The sequence below is a fragment of the Panthera leo genome, chromosome C1, assembly GCF_018350215.1.
Source record: "Panthera leo isolate Ple1 chromosome C1, P.leo_Ple1_pat1.1, whole genome shotgun sequence".
NCBI classification, from domain to species: domain Eukaryota; kingdom Metazoa; phylum Chordata; class Mammalia; order Carnivora; family Felidae; genus Panthera; species Panthera leo.
The window spans coordinates 18,032,834-18,057,212 of record NC_056686.1 but is presented as its reverse complement, the minus strand read 5'-3'; the positions used below and the strand labels follow the sequence as shown (position 1 = coordinate 18,057,212).

The following is a 24,379-nucleotide window of genomic DNA, read 5'->3' as shown; positions in this document are numbered from 1 at the left end:
TCTTTAAAATGGAGGATTGTAAACCCTCATGGGATTGTCGTGGTACATGAAATAACATACATGTTGGGAATGTCATGCTACATGAAATAACGTACATGTTGAAACATCACCTGGCACATAAAAAAGTACTAAAACAATTCTAGCTTGTTACTATCATTATTTTTTATCATTTTTATTTTTATTATCACTATTCTTAGCAATAGCTCTAAGGACCTTTTTGGCGCCAGCTACGACTCTGGAAAAAAAGTAAACGGTTTCCAGAAAAGCAGCCAAAGGTCCCAGAGGTAGGAAACCTTGCCGAGTGAAACCTCAGCTCAGATCTCCCGTTCTAACATCTGCTTTACATCTGCCAACAAGAGCCTCTATTTAAATATCACGGTGACAAGACCAGTCATTACTTGCTATTTAAACTCACCTCCCACAATCCCTTGGGCTTAAAACTGCCAACAATTCAGTATGAATTGCATTCTGGCTTGCTCTGAGGGTTACTCATATTCAAATACAAGAGAGGCAGCTGCCTGGCTCTCCAGGCTCTGCTACTTCTGTAACCTGGCTTCAGGCCAGCTCCCTGATGCTTACCTTCTCCAGCAGGGGAGGCATTATCTTCCCCAGGATTGCCATTTCAATACTTACTAACCAGTGTCAGGGAGAGAAGGGGCCTGGCAGAGTGGTGGGCCCAATGCAGGCAGCAGGGAGCCATGGATAAAAGCAAGGGCCTTGGCAATGCACACACTCAATTCGAATCCCAGCTTTACTACCTACTGACTATGTGTCCTTGGGCAAGTTAATTAACCGCTCTGTGCCAGTTTCCTAATACGTAAAAGGGGATTATAATAATACCTACCTTGAGGGGCCCTGTAAGGATTAGCACAGTCCCTGTCATATAGTAAACAGTCAACACAAGTTAGCTGCTGCTATGATCGTGATGATTACTACAGGAACTGGGAATGGGCTATGGAAGTGTGATAAAGGACCTATATTTTCCTGCCAGGAAAACTGCCAAAGGTGATACCTGAGCTGGAGCTGGAAGAATATGTAGCATTTCTATCAGTAGAGACAGGGGAGGATGCAGGCAGCTTCAGTTTCCTGCATCTGTAAGTTCAGGTCATGGTCCCAATCGCCATGTAGGGTGGATTTAAAACTGACCTGCAGAGAAGTTGCATGCCTTTCCCCCAAGTTACAATGACAGACAGTGAGAGAGCTGGGCCTTGAAGACAGGTCTCTCTGAGTCTAAAGGCCATGCTGGTAACACCCCTCCTAGCTCTACTTTTGTATCAAATTTGTCCTGAAGGCTAAGGCACTGATAGAAATAGCTTCCCCCACCTCCCTCCCAGACTGCAAACTCCTTCAGGGAAGAGAGAGCTCAGTGGTTTATACAGCCCCGCCCACCCCACGCAGGCAGGGAGAGCAGGTGCTCAGCTGAAATGCCTATTCGCTAAATACAAGAAACTGAGGCCTGACTCTTCCAGGCTGAGGCCAAGCCTCCAGTGCCGGCAACCCCTTGCGATGCTGCCTTCTGGGCAGCTGGCCTCTTGGGCTCCCTTTCACAGACCGCCCCCCCCCCCCCCCCCCCCCCGCCCCAACAACCAGGGCACAGAGCAGCGCTGCAATTCAAACGGCGTGCTCCTAACTTCACCTCATTGATAAAGTTGCACTTGGGCCCTCTTAACGTTTTTCTTGCCCCAAATATAAGAGATGATTTGGGGGCAGCCTGCCCAGCCCACATAACCACTTTTCTCTGAGAGCCGCGTACAAGGAGGGAGCCCCAGAAACCTGTCTGCTGTGTGAGACTCCACCCACCTGCCCACCACAGATTGGACCAGGGTAGACACCTGACCCAAACTGGCCAATCGGGTCTTCCCTCTGTCAAAGGCGGGGGAGGAGTTCCAATCTGTTCTAATCTCCTTCTCGCCCTTCTTAACTCTGGTGGCAGGAGCTACCTTGCAGTCTTATAATAGTCTTCCCTTTTGTCTCAGCGCTTCTGAAATGGGTTTTTATTCCCTGCAACCCAAATAGCCTTAACCAAATCAAGGTGGAAGGAAGCAACTTCCTCTCTCCCTAGGCACAATTAACTACACGCTCCTCCGCTTTGGGCACCTGCCTCTGTTCCTCTTTGTAAACCCCAGGCACTCGTGAGTCAAGCACCTCCCGCATGCCGCCTGCGTGGGCTAGGTGCTTTTTCATTGATCCACATGGCTGGAGGGAGGAGGGATGGAGGGAGGGATCACTACCACCATTCTACCCATAAGAGAAGCTCTGAGGGGCTAAGCCACATGTCCAAGGGCACTTAGCTGGGAAGGAGCAGAATAGGGATTCGAGGACGCGTCTTCTTTCCCTTGATCCCCCCTGGAACTTCAGTTCGCTCATAACTGTGCATGTGCCCCTCTCCCACCTCAACTCCTAAGCTTGTTGGTAGAGTCACCATGATTGATTTACCTTTGCTCCGGCACCCGGAAGGTACTTCTACAATAAGTATCTTTTGTAATTTGTAACTGAAATGGAAACTTATTAGAAATCTCACCTGGGAGAGTGTTCTGTGTTTTCTTAGATTCTGTTATCTGTTTGTTTGGCACACATTCATCACAGCCAACTGCATTAACTGTATTTTCTTGTGTTCTCTGTTCTTGATGCTCTGGCATTTGTGGCCTCACTCACCCGGCAGAGACCACCTCTCCCAGGGCTAGCCAATTCTTAGAGACAGCAGGGACGCAAGCAGCACTCTGGGATGCTGGGTTTACACTCACCCCGCAGTAGAAACAACCTGAACATCTAACAGTAGGGGATGTGTCCAGAAAGTTTTGATAGAGCAGCTCAACAGATTACTGGGCAATCCGTTCAAAAAGTATGCGTTAAATCACGACTCAATGACACGGGGAAATAACCCACAAATAGGGCTACGTGAAACAACCAAGATACGGAACTTTCTGTGCAGTGTGATCCCAAAAGCGTAACACCAAAAAAAGACAGGAAGGAGAAATATGAACAAGGCTTGTCTCTGAGTAATAGAGTAGGTGATTTAAAACAAACAAACAAATCTTCTAAGTGGGAATACCTCCCCTTAAAAATATTTCTCGGGGCGCCTGGGTGGCTCAGTCCGTGAAGTGCCTGACTTCGACTCAGGTCACGATCTCATGGTCTGTGAGTTCGAGCCCCGCGTCCGGCTCTGTGCTGACAGCTCGGAGCCTGGAGCCTGCTTTGGATTCTAGGTCTTCCTCTCTCTCTGCCCCTCCCCCACTCGTGCTCTGTCTGTCTGTCTCTCTCAAAAATAAGTAAACCTTAAAAATTTTTTAAAAATATTTCTCTTTCTCTTTTTATGTTTTTCTCTAACCCCCTGTCTTTATGTACTTCAATGAGTGTTTCTTTCTTCTGGATTACCCGTTCTACATTTGTGCCTGTTTCTGCCGCTAACAGGCACGCAGACCCCGGAAATACGTGTGAGCCAGGGCTATGGTGTGTTACTCTCGGGTTAGAAAAACACCACATTTCAAAACCAGAAAGAAAGCTCTTGCCTTGTAGGAGAAGGAAGCCTCGCTGCCGCCGGGGTCTGCGCTGCTTGTGGGCGGGAGCGGGCGCAGCTGCAGGGCCGCACCGCGGGCTCGGTCCATGGCGCTAGTGGAACATTCCCTGGGAAGCTGGAGCTGCCGCTAGGCGGGGCCGAACCCGGAGACCATCTCTCCTGGCGGGGGTCACCTCCTTTCACGGGGCCGTTGGAGGACTTCGAGGCTCTTCTGGCTGATTTACAGCCTCTCCCTCACCTTCACCCCGAGAAGTGCCAGGTTCTGTCTCTCCCAAGCAGGCAGGCGAGGGTGCGATTCCTTATCCTGGCGGCGCCCTAGGGTGGTGGGGAGGAACATGAAGAATGCAAGTACGGTGAGCTCAGCTTGATCACCCAAGGGGACATACACTTTGAGGACAAAACGCAAGCCGTCATGAGAAGTGAAGTCATTTACAAAATTATATCATGCCTTTGGCCTCCCCTAATAAAGACATGGCTCAGGATGCCTGGGTGGCTCAGCGGATTAAGGAGCTGACTTCAGCTCAGGTCAGGGTCTCACGGTTTGTGAGTTCCAGCCCCTGGCCGGGCTCTGTGCTGACAGCTTGGAGCCTGGAGACTATTTCAGATTCTGTGTCTCCCTCTCTCTCTGTGCCTCCCCTGCTCACGCTCTGTCTCTCTCTCTCTCTCAAAAATAAACATTAAAGGGGCACCTGGGTGGCTCAGTCTGTTGAGCGTCTGACTTCAGCTCAGGTCATGATCTCACGGTGGTTCCTGGGTTCAAGTCCCGCATCAGGCTCTGTGCTGACAGCTGGGAGCCTGGAGCCTGCTTCAGATTCTGTGTCTCCCTCTCTCTGCCCCTCCCCTACTGCTCTGTCTCTCTCTCTCTCTCTCAAATATAAATAAAAGGTAGAAAAAAAATTAAAAAAATAAACATTAAAAAAGTAATAAAAATAAATAAATAATAATAAAGACATGGCTCATCTACCTCAAAACCTTTTTCCCTGGCCCTTAAAAATTACCTTTCCTCAGGGCACCTGGTGGCTCAGTTGGTTAAGCATCTGACTCTTATAGAATATTTTTTTTTAATGTTTATTTTTGAGAGAGAGACAGAGTGTGAGTAGGGGAGGAGCAGAGAGAGAGAGGGAGACACAGAATCCAGAGGAGGCCCAGGCGCTGAGCTGTCAGCCCACAGCCCGACGCGGGGCTCGAACTCACCGACCATGAGATCATGACCTGAGCCGAAGTCAGGCGCTTTGCCAGCTGAGCCACCCAGGCTCCCCAAGTGTTTGACTCTTGACTTCGGCTCAGGTCGTGATCTCAAGGTTCATGGGATCGAGCCCCACATTAGGCTCTGCACTGACGGCATGGAGCCTGCTTCGGATTCTCTCTCTCTCTCAAAAATAATTAGGGGCATCTGGGTGGCTCAGTGGGTTATGCATCCGACTTCGGCTCAGGTCATGATCTCACAGTTTAAGAGCTTGAGCCCCACATGGGGCTCTCTGTTGTCAGTGCACAACCCACTTTGGATACTCTGTCCCCCTCTTTCTCTGCCCCGACCCCACTTGTGCTCGCTCTCTCTTTCCCTCTCAAAAATAAATAAACATTAAAAAAAAATAAACAGTTAAAAAAATTTTTTTTCTAATCGCCTTTTTGCTCCCCCGCCGGCTTCCTTCTTCCCGTCATATCCTAACTGAAATCCTACCTTTTCCATAGGCTCCCCTACATAAGAAGTAGAAGACTGTCTTGTCTGCCTCTCCAGGCCTCCAAAAAATATCGAACCACCTGTGTTCGATATCGGAATGAGAGAACGAGAAGAAAAGCTATCTTCACGAATGGTGGAAGAACTGGGCTGCTACCCGAAAGTCAGCCTAGCACAGGTGAGGTAACACTGGACCCTGGGAGAAGACCTGTGTGACCGGATCATAACACCTCTGGGAGACTCAGGTGTCTCATCTGTAAAGTGGGGGTAATAATGTGGCTTCAAGTAAGATCGTCAACGACAGTAATTCCCGTTGACTTTATCGGACGGATATTTTCAATGCATGTCAAGCTTGTCTACCAAATGGAGAAGAAAGATGAAGTATGCTCCTAGGGTTCTGGAAGGCCTGGCCAAAAACACCTTACCACAACGCTAAGAGTTTCTTAGAAGTCTTCTTATAGTAGAAAAGAAAAAAAAAAAAATCAATCATACAAATTTGGATTCTACTGCAAAGTCTATGCTCATTTCAATTTAAAAAATGTTATAAATAGCTTTTGATCTGTTATATGCTACCTGTTTGCCTTGGCCAAGTCATTTAACTTTCCAGGCAGTTTTCTCTGCTGGAAAATACAGATAATCAGATAATAACATTTCTACCCCCCACAGGGCTGTTGTGAGAATTTGATGAGATAATGCATGTAAAATGCTATGCATAACAAATGGCCAATGGATGGCAGCTATTATTAATTTTATTCTTATCAGTTTAATTATTTAATTTACCCACAAATGTTCCTTTCTTTCATGCATTCATGCTACATTTATTGAGGGCCTACTATATGCCAAACAGACACAGCCTCTGCTATGCCTCAAGGCATAAAAAAAGTTGCTCTTTGTCCTGTGACTTCCAGTTCCTTCTGTTATCTAGCCCTCTCCCCAGGAATGCTGGTTCCTGGTAGGAGCAGCACAGTCATATGTCACAGGGCTAACACTGTGTCCAGCATCTAGGAGACACGAGATGCAGGGCTTGGCACAGGGGCAGCCACGAAGACCATTTAGCCCAGGTCTCACTTTGTTGAAGGGCCTCAAAATTAAATCATCGTTGCTATCTCCAGATGAGGTTACACATTCAGTATATAGTCAATACCTTAATTACATAGATATACATGCCATATATATACCATACGTACAGGGTACACTCATCAATTTTATAACTCACATCCCATAATCAAACCTCCCTGACTGTAAAGTATTTGCAATCTTGTGAAAAGCATAATTATTCTTCACTATACTTTCATGTGTGGGTGAAAAGCATTATTGGGTTAAATTTATGTATTTTAATGTTTTGAATATAGTAGCCTTAGGAAGGAAGAGTGGCCCAGGGACAGACCTCCAAGAGACCCTTAGAGGCTTTCAAGCTGGAGCCGGAGAGGCACTGGGGCACAAACTCTGGGAAGGCGTTTGCTGAATCCCCTGTTCATCCCTTGCCAAGATCCGGCCCAGGGCCTGGCATGGTGACCTCCATCTATACCTCCTGACTGGCTAAAGGCAGGCCTGTTAAGCACCTGATGCAGTTTGCAATCAAGAATGGAATGGCTTACTCAGGCCTCATCAACCACAACTCCAGAGATACAACTGCTGCACCCAGCCCCGCCCACAGGATGTCAGAGAAAGCAAACAGGCCTTGGGGACATGCCAATGGGGTGATGGAAACCTAGGCCTCCTAACCTTGTTTGGACCAGCTACTTTGTTCAGGTGGGTTTCTGTGTTTGTTTTTGTTTGTGGTGGTGTTGTGACTGTCATTTAATTTGCTTTTAAAAAGCAGCTCTTCTCTCTGCCTCAGAAATGCTCAGGCCTCTGAGGCATCACCTGCAAAGACAGGAAACTCTCCCTTGGCTCGGGAGGAGTCTAGACTAAAGGCCTCGGATGGGGGACTGCTTGAGTAGCTCAATAGGCTCAGCATCTGACTTGATTTTGGCTCAGGTCATGATCTCACAGTTCGAGGGTTCCAGCCCTGAATCTGGCTCTGCACTGACAGTGCGGAGCCTGCTTGGGATTCTGTCTCCCTCTCTCTCTGCCCCTTCCCTGCTCACATGCTCTCTCTCATAAATAAGTAAACATTCAAAAAAGAAAATAAAAGCTCTGGAGGAACTCTTTGCCAGTTGCCCTCCCTTGTAAGGCGCACATTCTTTGCCTGGATGATTCTCCTTTTCTGCCTTCAAAGCACTTTTCCAGGACTAACATATGCCCAGGAGGCAAGTGGCCAACTCTGTGTTCCCAGCCACCCCTTAATTTTGAGGCCGTCACAGCCAGCAGTGAGCACAGGGTCACTGACTCAAGAAAGGAAAGATAATTCTAGGTGCTTGCTTCCATTCCTCCCCACCCCCCCCCCCCCGCCCCTCCCCTTATCTCAATGAATTATTTCACCAACCCACAGAGCAGGTCAGACAGATGACAGGACCATAGGTCATGGCTGCTAAGAGTAGAGTTTGCATTAGGATTTGGCTATATCTGAAAAAAATAAATAAAATACGCTCTTTCCCACCACCTGACGATTCGCCTTCCGGCTTGTTGAGTGCCAGTTACGCCAAGCCCTTTCCCTTTCCCGGGCTTTGGCTCACTAAAGGGTTACACTCTTCGTTGCCCTCCCATTGAGCTGGAAACTACAACTTCCAGCAGCCAGTATACATCAAGAATACCTCCCCTCATTCCACCTGCTAACTCCACCATCTGCTACTGCCAGGAAGCCCGAGCCGGCGTGTAGAGGGATAATTTTGGCAAAGTTACCGCATTTCACTTCCTGATTTGGTAAAGCCTGCCATCATCTATATTAAGGCAAACCCATGCCCCCTGCAAAAATGGGGGAAAAAAGCATTCCGAGGCAGCGAGACCCAGACCTGCAAGGCTGATGACAGCAAGAAGGAAGGGTATTTGTACTAGGGGGCGTTAGACGATTCCAAATGCATTCCCTTTCCTGAAAAAAACGAAGGCTGATTTCAAGTCCCCCCCACCCCCCCAGGCTTAATCACTACTCACCGGCGGCGTTTTCTCTAAGGACCACCTATCGGAGGTTTCTGAGAAATGACTTGGACTCTTCGCGCAACCCGGAGGCACAGCCTCCTTAATTCCTTCCCCAACTCAAGAGCGGCCAGGGTGCTGCAGTGGTTTGCTTTCAAAGGCCGCGATGTGATTTGCCAGGACGCCTGCCAGTCAGAGGCTGGCGGCGACTTCGTGCAGGCGAGTGGCTGCGAGGAAGGGATGGGCGGGACAGCCCCCGGCTATTGGCTGTGCCGCAAAGCTTGCTTGAAGCGTAGGGGGAGAGACTTGGGGAGGCGGCGCCCTCCTCCAGCTTCGCGCTCACCTGGAGGGGGTCCCCTCTAGCGGCCGCACCAAGAACGTTGGAACAAACCCCGCTCTCGCTCTCCGGAGAGCTCAGGTGACTGCTCACCTCCCCCTGCCCGACAGGTGGTCAGCCTGCCAGGAGTCCTGCCTTCCAATTCTTAGCGCTGCCTCCTGGGCTTTGCTCCTGCTGTTGCTGCGCTTTATGCTCTCACCATCTATTCAAATCCTTCACATCCCTCGAGACCCGGCTACCCCCAAAGCCTTCCTTAGTACTGGGGGCCATATACATCTTCCTTTGCGGGCCCTCCCCTAACACCTGTTGGCTGAGCTATATACCGACGCTCCCAGCGCGTCCGCAGCTCCGCAATGCTTAAGGTCCTCCAGTGAGCCTAGCACTTGTAAGGTACAACCGTAAGTACAGTCAGTAGGCAATAAATGTAATCAACACGTGCATGGAGCTTACACTTCTTCATACATGCATCTCATTTCAGATCCTTGCAACAACCCCCTAAGAGGGACGTGGAGCTCATACCCATTTTACAGATGAAGAAATGGCATTTGGGCAGAGACCCCCAAGGAGGAGAAAGTAGCCAGATTTGGTTCAGATCTGGAGGTAGACTCAGAGGGAACACCCGAGAGCAGAACAAGGTTGGCATTTCGTAGGAACTGCCCATAGGAAAGCGTGACTCGAGCAAGATTTTTCTGGGGCGTGGGTGGTAGGAGCCGCAATCAGAGGACCCGGCCAGGGACGGCTTAATAAAACCTTTGGATTTCATCCTAAATTTAAGGGGGGGCCATTGAGGGTTCTGAGCTGGCGAGTGACAAGATCACAGGGACTGTTCTGAAGCTTGTAAAGAGGGGCTCAAGGAACACTATATGTCTGTCTGCCATTGGATCGTTGTCCATAGCAATCTTTTTTCTTTTATACATAGGGCTTGGAGGAATGTTGTCTTAGGTTTATTCTTTTAACTAAGATTTCTGGGTAGGTAAAATTCTAAGGCTCTTGGTCTATCACAAGACATTTGAGGGATCACTTAGATAATCCCCTATTAAATTTCCCAACCCGTTCTGACTTAATTAACCTGAACCCTTAAAATTCTGGCAAACTCCCTGCGGTTTTTTTTTTTTTTTTGAAAAGCTTCTGGCGATTGGGCAACAACTTTTCACCTTAAAGAAACAGAAGAAACCATTGGCTAGTTACTCAGGAGGCGGGCTGAGGAAGGACTCTAGAATGTTAGGCGGTTGGTTGCCATAGCGACGGGGAGGCTGCGCAGGCCAGAGTCAGCCCTGGGGAACCCGACGAGGTAGGAGGCAGTTCTTGTCCGGGAACGGGTCGCGGGGTGGTGGGGAGGAGGACCTGGCGCACCCCATGGGACACCACTGAGATCCCCGGCCTTCTGGGTGCGTGCGGAATTCTTCTGCGGAGCTGGGTGGTGCCCCAGGGCGAGAAAAAGCCAAGGTCGGAGGTGCTCCCTCCTGATGGTGTGCCCCCAGCTAAAGCGGTGATGATAACCACGGCCTGCCCTCCCCCACGGAGGTCCTATGAAGGGCGTGGGCCTCTGGCCCCCTGCCTCTGCCTCTGGGAGTGTACAAACGGTTGGGGGCTCCGTGCTGGGCAGTGGGTGGACGACAAAGAGCTGAGTTCTAACCCCAGGTCCTCCCCAGCAACTTGGGTGTCCCTCAGCGAAGTCTCCCCTGCTCTGGGCCTCAGTTTATCCATCTGTAAAGTGAAAGGGTGAGATTGGAATTTGGCGGTCACTAGCCGGCTGCTAAAGCTCCTTCCTGCTCTCTTGACATGCCTTCTCAGTTCATGAAAAAATAGTAAATGGATTATTTCCCCCGAGAGGGCTTTGAAAAGTGTAAAATACTTTCAAGATGCACCTTTAGCATTATATATGACTGAATCGGTAAAAATCTCATATAGTCAAAACTGCTCACTCAAATACTATAAAGTTCCACATACAGTAACAGTATATATGATTTAGTATATACTGATACATGCCGCACATTAATATGCATGTATAGATGTATAAAAAATGTGATAATACTGTAACATAAATGATAAAGGGGTTTTTTTGTTTTTTTTTTTTTCTAACATGTAGTTGAGTGAAGATATGCCTGTATTTATAGTCAGGTGCGTTAAAACCTTATAGAATGTGGCTCCGAAAGGAAAGAGTTGTATTATTAATACATCTATATGGACTATGGCTAGAATACGTCTACCCCTAGTATCCATTCATCCCACAAATATTATCGAGCAACTACCATGTGCTAGGAAACACACTGGGGATTCAGTGATGAACGTTCTATTGGGGAAAACCATAAACAAAGAAATACGTATAAAATATGATGCTTGGTGGTGAAAAGTGCATTGAGAAACTTAAGGCAGTGTCGGGCTGGAGAGAGAGGGGTGGTATTCTGTAGGAGAGAGTGATTAAGGAAGACGTCCCTAAGAAACTTTGAGGAGAGACCCAGACGAATCCGGTGACCGGGCCGGAAGACAATACCCAGAAGAGGGAAGGGAGGAATCCCCATACTACAAGGAGGTATTGCAGAGGCTGAAAAGGTCCAATGCCTTTAGGTAGTGGGATATGACAACTGCCTTCAAATACTTGAAGAAGAGTCCTATAGAACAGTGGCTTTCAAACTTTTGGAATGTGATCCATGCTAGAAATGCATTTTATGTTGCCATCCAGCACTCACACATGCACATGACAAACAAAAAGCTCACAAAAAACTGCAGGCTGTGACCTGCACTTTGAAAATCACCGACGTGAAAAGAGAGTGGGATTGATTCCAGGCTGATTCCAAGGTGCGGAATGAGGATGAGTGAAGGGGGAGAAAAAGGAATCAGCTTTGACACAGGCGGAGCTTTCTAGTAGTTAGAACTACCTAACAGTGAACTGCCTCGGGAATTCTCAAACTGAGTCCTGGGAGAGCCCAGCATTCTGCGAAAGGGAAACAGTCTCAAATGTTTGCTTTTGAAAACTATTTGTAGGGGTGCCTGGGTGGCTCAGTCGGTTGAGCGTCCCACTTCGGCTCAGGTCATGATCTCACACTCTGTGAGTTCGAGCCCCGCATCGGGCTCTGTGCTGACGGCTCAGAGCCTGGAGCCTGATTTGGATTCTGTGTCTCCCTCTCTCTCTGCCCCTTCCCCGCTCATGCTCTGTCTCTCTCTGTCTCAAAAATAAATAAAAAACATTAAGAAAGAAAAATTAAAAAAAAAAAAAAAGAAAACTATTTGTAGTATCCTCGTTTTAAAAAATCCAACCATACCCACTCAAGGCTGCTAAATGTCAAAATTTAGCAGGTTAACATTCAGTGGGTTCTGCCTTAGAGGTTGCTGTAGTGGTTAAGAGTGAGCAGAAGTCAGCCTTTCTAGGTTCAAAGCCTGATTCCACCTCTTACTCTGGTGTGACCTTGAGTAAGTCACCTAACCCCTCTCTCTAAACTGCTGTTTTCTTATCTATAAAATGGGGATAATACCTCACTGGATTATTGTAAGGACAGCATGAAGTATTGCATTCAAGGTATTTAGGACTGTAAGGGCTCAATAAATGATAGTTCTTATTTTAAGCTGTTAATATATTATCCCTGTGCATAGGTCAAAACCTAGTATTAATAAAAGCCTGCCATAGGCCTGGCAGCATCATCTCTTTCTTTCTTTTTTTTTTTTTTTAATTTTTTTTAACGTTTATTTACTTTTGAGAGAGAGAGAGAGACAGAGCATGAACAGGGGAGGGACAGAGAGAGAGGGAGACACAGAATCTGAAACAGGCTCCAGGCTCTGAGCTGTCAGCACAGAGCCCGACGCGGGGCTCGAACCCACGGACCGTAAGATCATGACCTGAGCCGAAGTCGGACGCCTAACCGACCGAGCCACCCAGGCGCCCCAGCATCATCTCTTTCATCACGTGGTTCATTGTATTTAATCCACGAGCACGTTGAGAGGAAAGTACCATTATCATTCTCAGTTTACGGAGGGGGCAGTGGGCTCAAAAGATTAAGTGGCTTGTCTAGAATCAGAACTAGTAAGCGGCAGAGTACAACCTTGAACCCAGGACTGGATACTCTTGATTACTGTGCTGGCGCTCACCTGGGACTTGCTTAAACACGTACCACCGATTAGGAAGGTGGTATATCTTCATTACTCTTTTTTGAGATTCTAGGCCCATGACATCCTGTCATGAACAGTTATACAGGGACGTGCACCAGTAAGGTACATCCGGACAGTGCTCCGTTCAGACCTGGGCTGCACCTGCTCTCATCCTGGCTTCACAGGTATGCAGTGACAAGGCTCGAAAGCATTATTTCCAGTGTTGACTTTAGGTGACTTTATGGATTGTTTTAGAAAGTCTCTTTAATTTTTTTTATATTTCAAAAATTTGATAAGGTGCCCATATCACCATTATAATAGGAAGCTTAATTCTTTTTCTAAACACCTGTAATTCTATACATTAGTGCATTTTTATTTTTTATCATTTATTTATTTCTTAATTAACCTTTATATTTGAGTGTAGTTGACACACGATGTTTCATTAGTTTCAGATGTACAACACAGGGATCCCACAGGCATCCCATCATGCTGTGCTCACCCCATTAGTGCATTTTTATTTTATTTAAAAATCTTTTTTACACATTTTTGGGAGAGAGGGACAGAGCGCGAGCAGGGGAGGGGCAGAGAGAGAGGGAGACACAGAATCCGAAGTAGGCTCCAGGCTCCCAGCTGTCAGCACAGAGCCCAGCGTAGGGCTCAAACTCACAAATTACGAGATCATGACCTGAGCCGAAGTTGGACACTTAACCGACTGAGTCATCCAGGCGCCCCTCCCATTAGTGCATTTTAAAAATAAGAGTTTTCTTGTGGCTAGGGAAATAGATGGTAGAAGTACCAAGTGCTCAGTAGGAGGACTAAGACAACACAGCACTCTGGGGTGGTGAGTGAATGGTGGCTGCTTTTATAGATCCTAGAAGACATTTTTATACTGGAGTAGGTGGTTTTCTGTGAGCATTATTGATTTCTGTTGCTTTGAATCTCTTAATTTCTTGGAGTGCACTGCCAATAGCTCTATTAAAGATTAAAGTTTCGGTGTAGCTTATCAACCAAAACAGATTGAGAATTGCTGCTAAGAGACAAGTGGGGAACAAATACTGAAGGTGAAAAGGATTGGTTGAGCACGCCATCATTCGTTCAGTCCTCCATTTGTTCGCAAATGGTCTAAGTTCTTTGGGGGGAAAAAAGATGAGCAAAATAGAACTGAAGTCTGTCCACGAAAGATGAACTGCAATGGAAATTGAGTCATGCTCCTGCTGTTAACAACTAAAATAAAGACAGGCATGAGGCGACTGGTTTTAGACAGAAGACAAGAGGTAGCTTAGTGTGGCAATTCCTGAGAGAAGGGAAATAAGGTGAGCCCTGCAATTGCCCAAGGTTAGTGCTGGGGGCAGTTTCCGGGCCACAGTTTAGTGGAGGGGAGGAGGGTACCCTCAAAAAAGCCCAGCTTTCTGGATTGGGGAGATAGAAATCAGAGTTTAGGAAGACCGGAGAGGCTGGAATTTATAGGGTAGAATACCACAGAGGAGGGGGGACCTGCACAGGTAAAGTTCGGAAACAGGAAGAAGGGGAGCGCCTGGGTGGCTCCGTCGGTTGAGCGTCCGACTTCAGCTCAGGTCATGATCTTGCGGTTCGTGAGTTCGAGCCCCGCGTCGGGCTCTGTGCTGACAGCTCGGAGCCTGGAGCCTGCTTCGGATTCTGTGTCTCCCTCTCTCTCTGTCCCTCACCCGCTTGTGCTCTCTCTCTCTCTCAAAATAAACATTAAAAAAAATTAAAAAGAAATAGGAAGAAGTTTCTTCTCAAGTATTTGATTCGTGATGACCGTGGTCAGAATGTGTAGCAATTGGAACAACTTACTGGTACAGGCAACAAATGGAAGAATCTTAAAACCATTGTGCTATGTGAAAAAAGATAGTCATGATTACATATATATGACATTCTAGAAAAGGCAACTCTTGTGACAGAGAGCAGAGCAGTGGTTGCCGGATGCAGGGTTGGGAGGGAACTGATGGCAAAGAAACACGGGAAGCATTTGGGGATGACGGGTATATTTATGTCTTCGTTGTGATGTGTTTGACACAATTGTAAACCTTTGCCAAAACTTTGAACTGTACACTTAGAACTGATGAATTAGATTGCATGTCAATTACCTGAGCGTGGATAAAGTTATAAAGTTCAAGCCTTCGGTAGCTCTGTAAGCAACGTCAACAGTGAACACGTTCGGAGTTCCTGTTACAGGCAGTGCGATGTGCTTGGGAGTTAGGGTCCTCGAACTCGGTAAATCTCAGCCTCTGCCCACAAGATTCCCCGGTGTCTTCTGCGGATAGACCAGAACCCAATCAACATGGTTAACAAGAAGGTGAAATGATCCCTACCCATGCTGTATTTTGCTGTTTCAGGTGCTTAGAAGAACATGTGGCAGAGTTTTTCATCAAACAAATGGAACATGTCGCAGAACTTTGCTGAGATGGACGACTCAACACACAAAGACCAACACCCTGGCAAAAAACATTCCAGCAAGGCCAACAAAGTACAGAAAGGTCTTGTGAATTTAATCACAGATGTCTTTGAGGGGCAAGAGAGCTCTTGACATGTGTTCTTTTTGGCACATAAGAACACATTCTAGAGGAATATAGTAAATCCTGGGTCATACCCTCAAGGCTTAAGGGACATCAGATAGATTGCATTGGTGGTTCCTCACTGCTTTCTAATGTGGTGACTGGGAAGAAACTATGAAAAGAAAGGATGAGGGGGGAAGGGGGAGGAAGTCTATTCAACACACTTGTTATTTCCATGTATCTGGTAAGAATCTCAGTCCTCACATTTAGATGTATAAAGAGATCTTACTTTCTATATTCCTAAAATTAATGCAAGCCCCCCTTCTGCTGGGTTGTTTGGGGTATTTCCATCTCCCTGGTGGGCTTCTAGAGTCCCTGATGCTCTCCAACCCCAGCCAGACCTCTCTTTCTTCCTCCCATCCTTTGACTTTGTGCTCTCTTTTTCTTCAATACTTCTTTAACTCGAAGCATAATACATATTCAGAAAAAGTACACCAGTCATAGTTATACAGCTTAATGGATGTTCATAATGAAAACACCACCTATGGAATCACTCTTCAGGCTAAGACATAAAATTGCAACAAGTAACCCAAAAGTCCCATCTTGTCCCTTCCCCCATCTCTGCAAAAGTACACACTACAGCTATCCTGACTTCTAACGGCATTAACTACTTTAGCCTGTTTTTGCACTTTATATAAATTGGAATCATACAACGTGAACTTTTTGCTCTCAGGCTTTTCTCACTCGTATTTGAGGGATTGAACTCCATGTTTCCTGTATCAGTGATGAGTTCATTTTCGCTGTTATAAAGTTTCTCGTGGTTGGAATACACCACAATTTATTTATCCATTCTACCATTGAAGGACATTTGGGTTGTTTCCAGTTTGGGGCTACTATGAATATAAGATTCTTAAACTATGCGTGTACCTGTGTTGGGGACATATGTGTATATATGTTGTCTCTACCTTGGAGTAGAATTTCTGGGTCCTAAGATGTGTTTATGATCAGCTTAGTCAATATCGCCATTTTTCCAAAGCGGTTTTGCCAGTTTTATTTCTTTACGAGCAACGTATGAGAATTCCAATTGCTCTACGTCATCGCCAACATCTTTCACACATAGTGGTTTTAATTTGCGTTGCTCTTTGATTGATGAAATTGAGCAACTTTTCATACGTTGGTTGACCTTTAGAATATTCTTTTTGGAAGAGTGATTGTTCAAGTTTTTTGCCCATTTGTTTTCCATTGGAGTTTTCTTCTTAAAAAAAATTTTTTTTAATGTTTATTTATTTTTGGGAGAGAGACCGACAGACAGAGCAGGAGTGAGGGAGGGGCAGAGAGAGAGGGAAACACAGAATCCCAAACAGGCTCCAGGCTCCAAGCTGTCAACACAGAGCCTGATGCGGAGCCAAGGTCAGATGCTCAACTGACTGAGCCACCCAGGAGCCCCTGGATTCTTCTTATTTTTAAGAGGTCTTTAAACCATTCTAGAAATGAGTCGATTTGTCACCTACAGGTAGAGTAAATATCTTTCCGTCTGTGATTTTCCTTTCCGCTCTTAATTTTAATATAGCCCAACTTATCAATCCTTTCCTTTTTAGTTGCTGTGTATATCCGTCCTACTTGAGAAATCTTTGCCTAGCCCCAAATAATTTCTTCTAGAAATTGTATGATTTTACTTCTCGTGTCTAGACCTACAATTCAGTGGAGTTGTTTTGGTGTATGGTATGAGGTGGATGTACAAGTTTGGTGTTTTCAATATCCATATCCAAGTGAACCAGGACCATTTATTGAAAGGCCATTCTCGGGGTACCTGGGTTGCTCAGTCAGTTGAGCCTCTGACTCTTGATTTCGGCTCAGGTTATGCTCTCCACGGTTCATGAGTTTGAGTCCCATCTCTGGCTCTGTGCTGGCACTGCGGAGCCTGCTTGGGATTCTCTCCCTCTTTTCTCTGCTCCTTCCCTGCTTGCACACGGGTACACGCTCTCTCTCTCTCTCTCTCTCTCTCTCTCTCAAAAATGAATAAATACACTTAAAAAAAAAAAAGGCCATTCTTTTTCTACTACTCTGCTGCTCTATCTTTGCTATAAATCAGGTGTCCATGTATATGCAGGGCTACTTCTGGATTCTTTATTCTGGTCAATTACTCAACACAGTCTTAATTATTGTAACTTTATAACATCTTTTTTTTATATATATTCTTAAAATTTTTTTTTTTAACATTTATTCATTTTTTGAGAGGGCATGAGCAGGGGAGGGGAAGAGAGAGAGAGGGAGCCACAGACTCCAAAGCAGGCTCCAGGCTCTGAGCTTTCAGCACGGAGCTCGATGCGGGGCTTGAACTCACAGACTGCGAGATCATGACCTGAGCTTAACTGACTGAGCCGCCCAGGCACCCACACAAGTCTTTTTTCCTAAATGTTTATTTATTTTAAGAGAGAGAGAGAGAGAGAGAGAGAGAGAGAAGGAGCATGAGGGGGGGAGGGGCGGGGGGGAGGATCTCAAGCAGACTCTATGCACAGAGCCTCACGTGGAGTTCCTTCCCACAAACCGTGAGATCATGACCTGAGCCAAAATCAAGAGTCAGATGGTTAGATGACTGAGCCACCTAGGCGCCCCTATAATAAGTCTTTAATGTAGTAGTATAAATCTTTCAACCTTGTATTTTATCTTGGTGACTCTTGGCCCCATTGCATTTCCATATTGATTTTAGAATCAACTCATTAATGTCCTAAGAATAAAAATCCTTACTGCCATTTTGGTTTAGATTGCATTGATTCTAGCAATCAATTTAAGGATAACTTACATGTCTATAATGTTGATTTCTCCCATCCATGTGCATTTCTTTTAGTCTTCTTAAATTTTTTTCAAAAATGTTTTACAGAGGGGCACCTGGCTGGCTCAGCTGGTATTGCATGAGACTCTTGAATGTGGGGCTGTGAGTTTGAGCCCCACATTGGGTGTGGATATTACTTAAAAACAAAATCTTAAAGCGTTTCACAGCTCTCTGTGTAGAGGTCATGTGTATCTCCTTTATGCCTTCTAGGCATTTGATGGTTTTTTTTTTTTAATTTTTATTTACATCTAAGTTAGCATATAGTGCAACAGTGATTTCAGGAGTAGATTCCTTAATGCCCCTTACCCATTTAGCCCATCTCCCCTCCCACACCCCTTCCAGTAACCTTCTGTTTGTTCTCCATATTTAAGAGTCTCTTATGTTTTGTCCCCCTCCCTGTTTATATTATTTTTGCCTCCCTTCCCTATGTTCATCTGTTCTGTGTCTTAAAGTCCTCATATGAGTGAAGTTCTATGATATTTGTCTTTCTCTGACTGACTAATTTCGCTTAGCATAATACCCTCTAGTTCCATCCACGTAGTTGCGAATGGCAAGATTTCATTCTTTTTGATTGCCGAGTAATATTCCATTGTATATATATCCCACATCTTCTTTATCCATTCATCCATGGATGAACATTTGGGCTCTTTCCATACTTTGGCTATTGTTGATAGTGCTGCTATAAACATGGGGGTGCATGTGCCCCTTCAAAACAGCATACCTGTATCCCGTGGATAAATGCCTAATAGTGCAATTGCTGGGCCGTAGGGTAGTTCTATTTTTAGTGTTTTGAGGAACCTCCATACTGTTTTCCAGAGTGGCTGCACCAGTGTGCATTCCCACCAACAATGCGAAAGAGACCCTCTTTCTCCGCATCCTCGCCAACATCTGTTGTTGCCTGAGTCGTTCATGTTAGCCATTCTGACAGGTGTGAGGTGGTATCTCATTGTGGTTTTGATTTGTATTCCCCTGATGATGAGTGATGTTGAGCATTTTTTCATGTGTCGGTTGGCCATCTGGATGTCTTCTTTGGAGAAGTGTCTATTCATGTCTTTGGCCCATTTCTTCACTGGATTATTTTGTTTTTTGGGGTGTTGAGTTTGGTAAGTTCTTTATAGATTTTGGATAGTAACCCTTTATCTGATATGTCGTTTCCAAATGTCTTCTCCCATTCCATCGGTTGCCTTTTAGTTTTGCTGATTGTTTCCTTCGCTGTGCAGCTTTTTATTTTGATGAGATCCCAATAGTTCATTTTTGCTTTGGTTTCCCTTAGGCATTTGATATTTATACTGTTATAAATGGTAATATTTTGATTTCATTTTCTAATTGTATCCTGGTGTAGAAATAAAACAAATTGACTTTTGTATATTGACCTTGATTCTAGTGACCTTACTGAATTCAGTGATTACCCCTTATAGGTTATCTATAGATTTTTCTCAAATTTTCCCACATATAATCTAGTCATCTGTAGATAATGACATGTTTATTTCTTCCTTTCTGATCCATGTTTATTTATTTCTCTTGGCTCTTATGCTGATGAGAGTCCTTCAGGACAGTGTTGAAGAGAACTATGACAGCAGTCGCCTGGCTTCATTGTCTGTCTCAGGAGAAAGCTTTTAATATTTCATTTTCAGTATCACGTTTACTATAGGCTTTTGTGATAGATAGCTTTTATCCGATTAAGGAAATTTGCTTCTAGGCCTAGTTGGCTAGGTTGTTTTTCTTTTTTTATCCTAAAAGGATGCTAGATTTTATGAAATGCTTTCTCTATGAACTCAACAGATAACCACCAAAAAAAGATACGCAGATGGCAAATAGCATCTAAAGAGATGCTCAGCATCATTAGTCATTACAAATATGCAAATAAGGACCACAGTGAGATACTACACACCCCACAGGATGGCAGAAATGAAAAAGATTGCCCATTGTTGGTGAGGACGTGAAGGCACAGTCACTCTCATACATTAGTAGTGGAGACTTACAAAAGCACAACTTTGGGAAAGAGTTCGGCAGTTTATTTTTATTATTTTTAATGTTTATTTATTTTTGAGAGAGAGAGCGTGAGCAGGGGAGGGGCGGGGGGGGGGGGCGGACAGAGGCTCTGGACTGACAGCAGCGAGCTGGATATGGGGCTCAAACTCCCAAACCGTGAGATCATAACCTGAGCCGAGGTCAGAGGCTCAACCAACTGGGCCACCCAAGTGCCCCTGGCAGTTTCTTTGAAAGTTAAACATCTTATCCAGCCATTCCACTCCTGAGTATTTACCCAAGAGAAATGACAGTGTATGCCCACTCTTTCATTTGTATGAGGACTTGTAGTGGAATGGAGAGAAGAGTTTATGTGTAGTACTCCCAAACTGTCAGCACCTCAAATTTCCATCTGCAAGGTATTGATAATTGTCACATTTCTATATAATGAAATGCTACTCAGCAATAAAATCAATGAACCATTGATGTTTCAACAACATGGATGAATCTCAAAATAATTATGCTAAATGAAAGAAGACAGGCAAAAAAGAATACATACTCTATGATTCTGTTCCGCATCTACTGAGATGATCATATGGTTTTTCTCTTTAGTTGGTCAGTGTGGTGAATGACATTGACTTTCAAATGTTAACCTATCTTTGCATTACTGAGATAAACTCCACTTGGTCATGATGTATCGTCTTTGTTTATACACTGTTGGATTTAATTTACTAAAAATTTTCTTAAAAAATTTTTTTTAATGTTTGTTTATTTTTGACAGAGAGAGAGAGAGAGAGAGAGAGAGAGAGAGACAGAGCATGAGTGGGGGAGGGGCAGAGAGAGGGAGACACAGAATCCTAAGCAGGCTCCAGGCCTGACACGGAGCTTGAACTCACTAGTTGTGAGATCATGACCTGAGCTGAAGTCAGACATTTCATCGACTGAGCCACCCAGGGGCCCCCAAATTTTCTAACAATTTCTGTGTGTAGGTTTATGAGGATTATTGATCTGTAGTGGTTCCCCTCCCACCCCACCATGACACTGTCTCATTTTGATATTAGGGTGATGCTGACCACCTAGAATAGATTGGGAAATGTCTTTTCTTCTTCAATTTTCTGGGATAGATTATATAGAATTGATAGGTGCAGTGTTCTTTAAATGTTAGTTAGGTCAAGTTAGGTAATAGTATTATTCACGTCATATATATTTATATAGATTATATATTATTTATATAACATATTATATAATATATATTTATATATAGTTATTATATATCAGTATATAATCTATATAAATATATAATCCATATAAATATATAATAATATTATATATGATATATAAATATACATAATATATAATATAAAATATATAATATATAAATATATATTTATATATAATATATATAAATACATATAATATATAAATACAATATATAATATGTATATATATTTAAGATTTTATTTTTAAGTAATATCTATATCCGACATGCAGCTTGAACTCACAACCCCAAGATCAAGAGTCCCATGCTCTACCAACTGACCCTGCCAGACGCCCCCAAGTCTTCTATATCTTTACTGATATTCTATCTACTTGTTTAAATTAGTGAGGGAGGAACTTTTTTTTTTACATATGAAATTTGTTGTCAAATTGGTTTCCATACAACACCCAGTGCTCATCCCAACAGGTGCCCTCAATGCCCATCCCCCACTTTCCCTTCCCTCCCACCCCCCATCAACCTTCAGTTTATTCTCAGTTTTTAAGAATCTCTTATGGTTTGCCTCTCTAACTTGTTTTTCCCCCTTCCCCTCCCCCATGGTCTTCTGTTAAGTTTCTCAGGATCCACGTAAGAGTGAAACCATATGGTATCTGTCTTTCTCTGTATGACTTATTTCAGTGATCACAACACTCTCCAGTTCCATCCACGTTGCTACAAAGGGCCATATTTCATTCTTTCTCATTGCCACATAGTACTCCATTGTGTATATGAACCACAACTTCTTTATCCACTCATCAGTTGATGGACATTTAGGCTCTTTCCATAATTTGGCTATTGTTGAAAGTGCTGCCATAAACATTGGGGTACAGAGGGAGGAACTTTTAAATCTAACTGTAATTGTGGAATATTCTATTTCTTCTTATAGTACTATGAGCTTTTGCTTCGTGTATTTTGAGTTTCTTGTTATCAGATATATTGGTGTTTAGGCTTGTAATGTTCTCTTAAGGAATTGACCTCTATATGGGTATGAAATGACCCTCTTTATTGCAGGGAATATTTTTTCTCTGAAATCTGCTTTGTCTGATACTAATATCTAGCATTGTTTTTAATGTTAGCATAGTGTATCTTTTCCCATTCTTTTATTTTTAACCTATTTCTGGGATTACCTTTAAAGTATATTTCTTGCAGGCAGCATATAGTTAGGTCTTTCTTATCCAAGTCGAGCAGCTCTGTCTTTTGATTGGACTATTTAGACTATTGAAATTTAATGTGAACATTGGTGTGTGGGTTTAAGTTTACCATCTTGTGATTTGCTTGGTATTTGTCGTATCTATGCCTTATTTACTTTTTCTGTCATCTTCTGCATTGAGTATATTTTTGTTTCTATTTTATCTCCTTTGTTGGCTTATTAGGAATAACTCTTGGGCACCTGGCTGGCTCATTTGGTGGAGCATATGACTCTTGACCTCTGGGTTTTGAGTTTGAGCCCTGAATTGGAGTAGAGATTACTTTAAAAATAAAATCTTTTGGGGCGCCTGGGTGGCTCAGTCAGTTAAGCCTCTGGCTTTGGCTCGGGTCATGATCTCGCAGTTTGTGAGTTCGAGCCCCACACCGGGCTCTGTGCTGACGGCTCAGAGCCTGGAGCCTGCTTCGGATTCTGTGTCTCCCTCTCTCTGCTCCTCCCCTGCTCATGCTCTGTCTCTCTCTTTCTCAAAAATAAATAAACATTTAAAAAAATTTTTTTTAATAAAAATAAAATCTTAAAAAAAAAAGGAATAACTCTTTACCGTGTTTTCTTAATGGCTGCTTTAGAGCAAGGGTTGGCAAACTTTGGCCCTTGGCCAAATCTGATCTGCGGCCTGTTTTTATAAATTAAATTTTGGTTTTGATTGATTGTATATCTTCTCATGATGAATTGCATTTTTTTTTCTTTACATGCCTATTAATTCTTAACTGAACACTATATATTTTTCATGGTACCTGTTGGGTGCTGAATCCTTTTCCAGTCCTGTAAATTCTTATGCTTTGTTCTGGGATACAGTTAAATTACTTGGAAACAGTTGGAGTTTTTCAAGTCTTGCCGTTGAGTGTTAGCTGGGACCCGAGCGGCCTTAAGCCTAGGGTAATTTTGCTCTATTTTGGAGGCAAAACTCTGCATACTCTATGTCCTCCGTATTATAAAGCTTTTCCCTCTGATGCGTGGGAACAGGAGGGTCTCCTGGTTTGGTGTAAGCTATTCCTGTACTGCTCTTCAGGTATTCATCTTTCGGCTGATTCTTTCCCCAGCCTTGGGTAGTTTTCTCGCATGTGTATCCTGAGCAATACTTAGAAAGGTACCTGAGGGGAAACCCAGTGCTGGGCTCCAGAGTTCTTTATCTGGGGAGCTCTCTTCTTGGATTCTCTGCTCTGTCAGCTCTAGCCACCTGGTCTTTCTGGGCTTTCAGATTCATTTCCTCAACTCAAGAAGGCAGCCAGGCTCTCCCTGGATTCCTCCATCCTGTGCTGTGGCCTGGAAAGTTCTCCAGGCAGTAAGCTGGGGGCAATCCCACTGCTCTCTCATTTGCTTCCCATTTCTCGGGGCAGCCCCATCCTTTGTTGCTTCGTGTCCGGTGTCTTGAAAACCATTGTTTGATATATTTTGTCCATGTTTAACTTTTGTTTCCCTAGCTCAGAGGGCAAAGCCAGCCCCATTTTGGTTGGAAATGGAAGGTCAAATTATCCAGAGTGTTTTTTAAAAAACTTTATTTTTCGGGGCACCTGGACAGCTCAGTCAGTTAAGCAGCTGCCTTTGGCTCAAATCATGATTTCGCGGTTTGTGGGTTCGAGTCCCACCTCAGGCTCTGTGCTGTCCCCGCGGAACCTGCTTCAAATCCTCTGTCCCCCCTTTCTCTCTGCCCTTCCCCCATTTGTTCTTCCTCCCTCTCTCTCTCTCTCTCTCTCTCTCCAAAATAAATAAATAAAAATAAAAAAAATAAAAATCTTATTTTTCTGGTTCTTCTCAAGAGGGTTGTTTTCATGCAGGAGGTTCTACCACAGCCAGAAGTGAAAGTGATCTTTTAATTTTATTTTTTAACATTTGTTTACTTATTTTGAGGGTGTGGGGAGGGGCGGAGAGAGGGAGAGAGAATCCCAAGCAGGCTCCATGCTTGTCAGCACAGAGCCCGCTGTGGGGCTTGATCCCATGAACCGTGAAACCATGACCTGAGCCAAAATCCA

At 44.5% G+C, this 24,379-nt stretch overlaps 2 protein-coding genes across 15 annotated transcripts in view; one reads left to right on the top strand and one right to left on the bottom strand.

Annotated features, from left to right (window-relative positions):
• NIPAL3 (NIPA like domain containing 3) overlaps positions 1-8,329 on the bottom strand; it is a 48,564-nt gene extending 40,235 nt beyond the window's left edge. For both annotated transcript variants that reach the window (XM_042949845.1, XM_042949846.1), the window contains exons 1-2: positions 8,229-8,329; positions 3,510-3,832 (exon numbers count right to left, since the gene is read on the bottom strand). In XM_042949845.1, coding sequence (XP_042805779.1) covers positions 3,510-3,605 — 96 coding nt within the window. In that variant the 5' untranslated portion in view covers positions 3,606-3,832; positions 8,229-8,329. The remainder of the gene's footprint in view (positions 1-3,509; positions 3,833-8,228) is intronic.
• Positions 8,330-9,788: 1,459 nt separating this feature from the next.
• Positions 9,789-24,379, top strand: part of STPG1 (sperm tail PG-rich repeat containing 1) — a 54,792-nt gene continuing 40,201 nt past the window's right edge. For 2 of the 13 annotated variants that reach the window (XM_042951945.1, XM_042951931.1), the window contains exons 1-4: positions 9,864-9,935; positions 10,637-10,668; positions 12,704-12,815; positions 14,988-15,128. In XM_042951945.1, coding sequence (XP_042807879.1) covers positions 15,002-15,128 — 127 coding nt within the window. In that variant the 5' untranslated portion in view covers positions 9,864-9,935; positions 10,637-10,668; positions 12,704-12,815; positions 14,988-15,001. The other 11 variants (XM_042951943.1, XM_042951939.1, XM_042951940.1 and 8 more) reach the window with 10 other exon arrangements.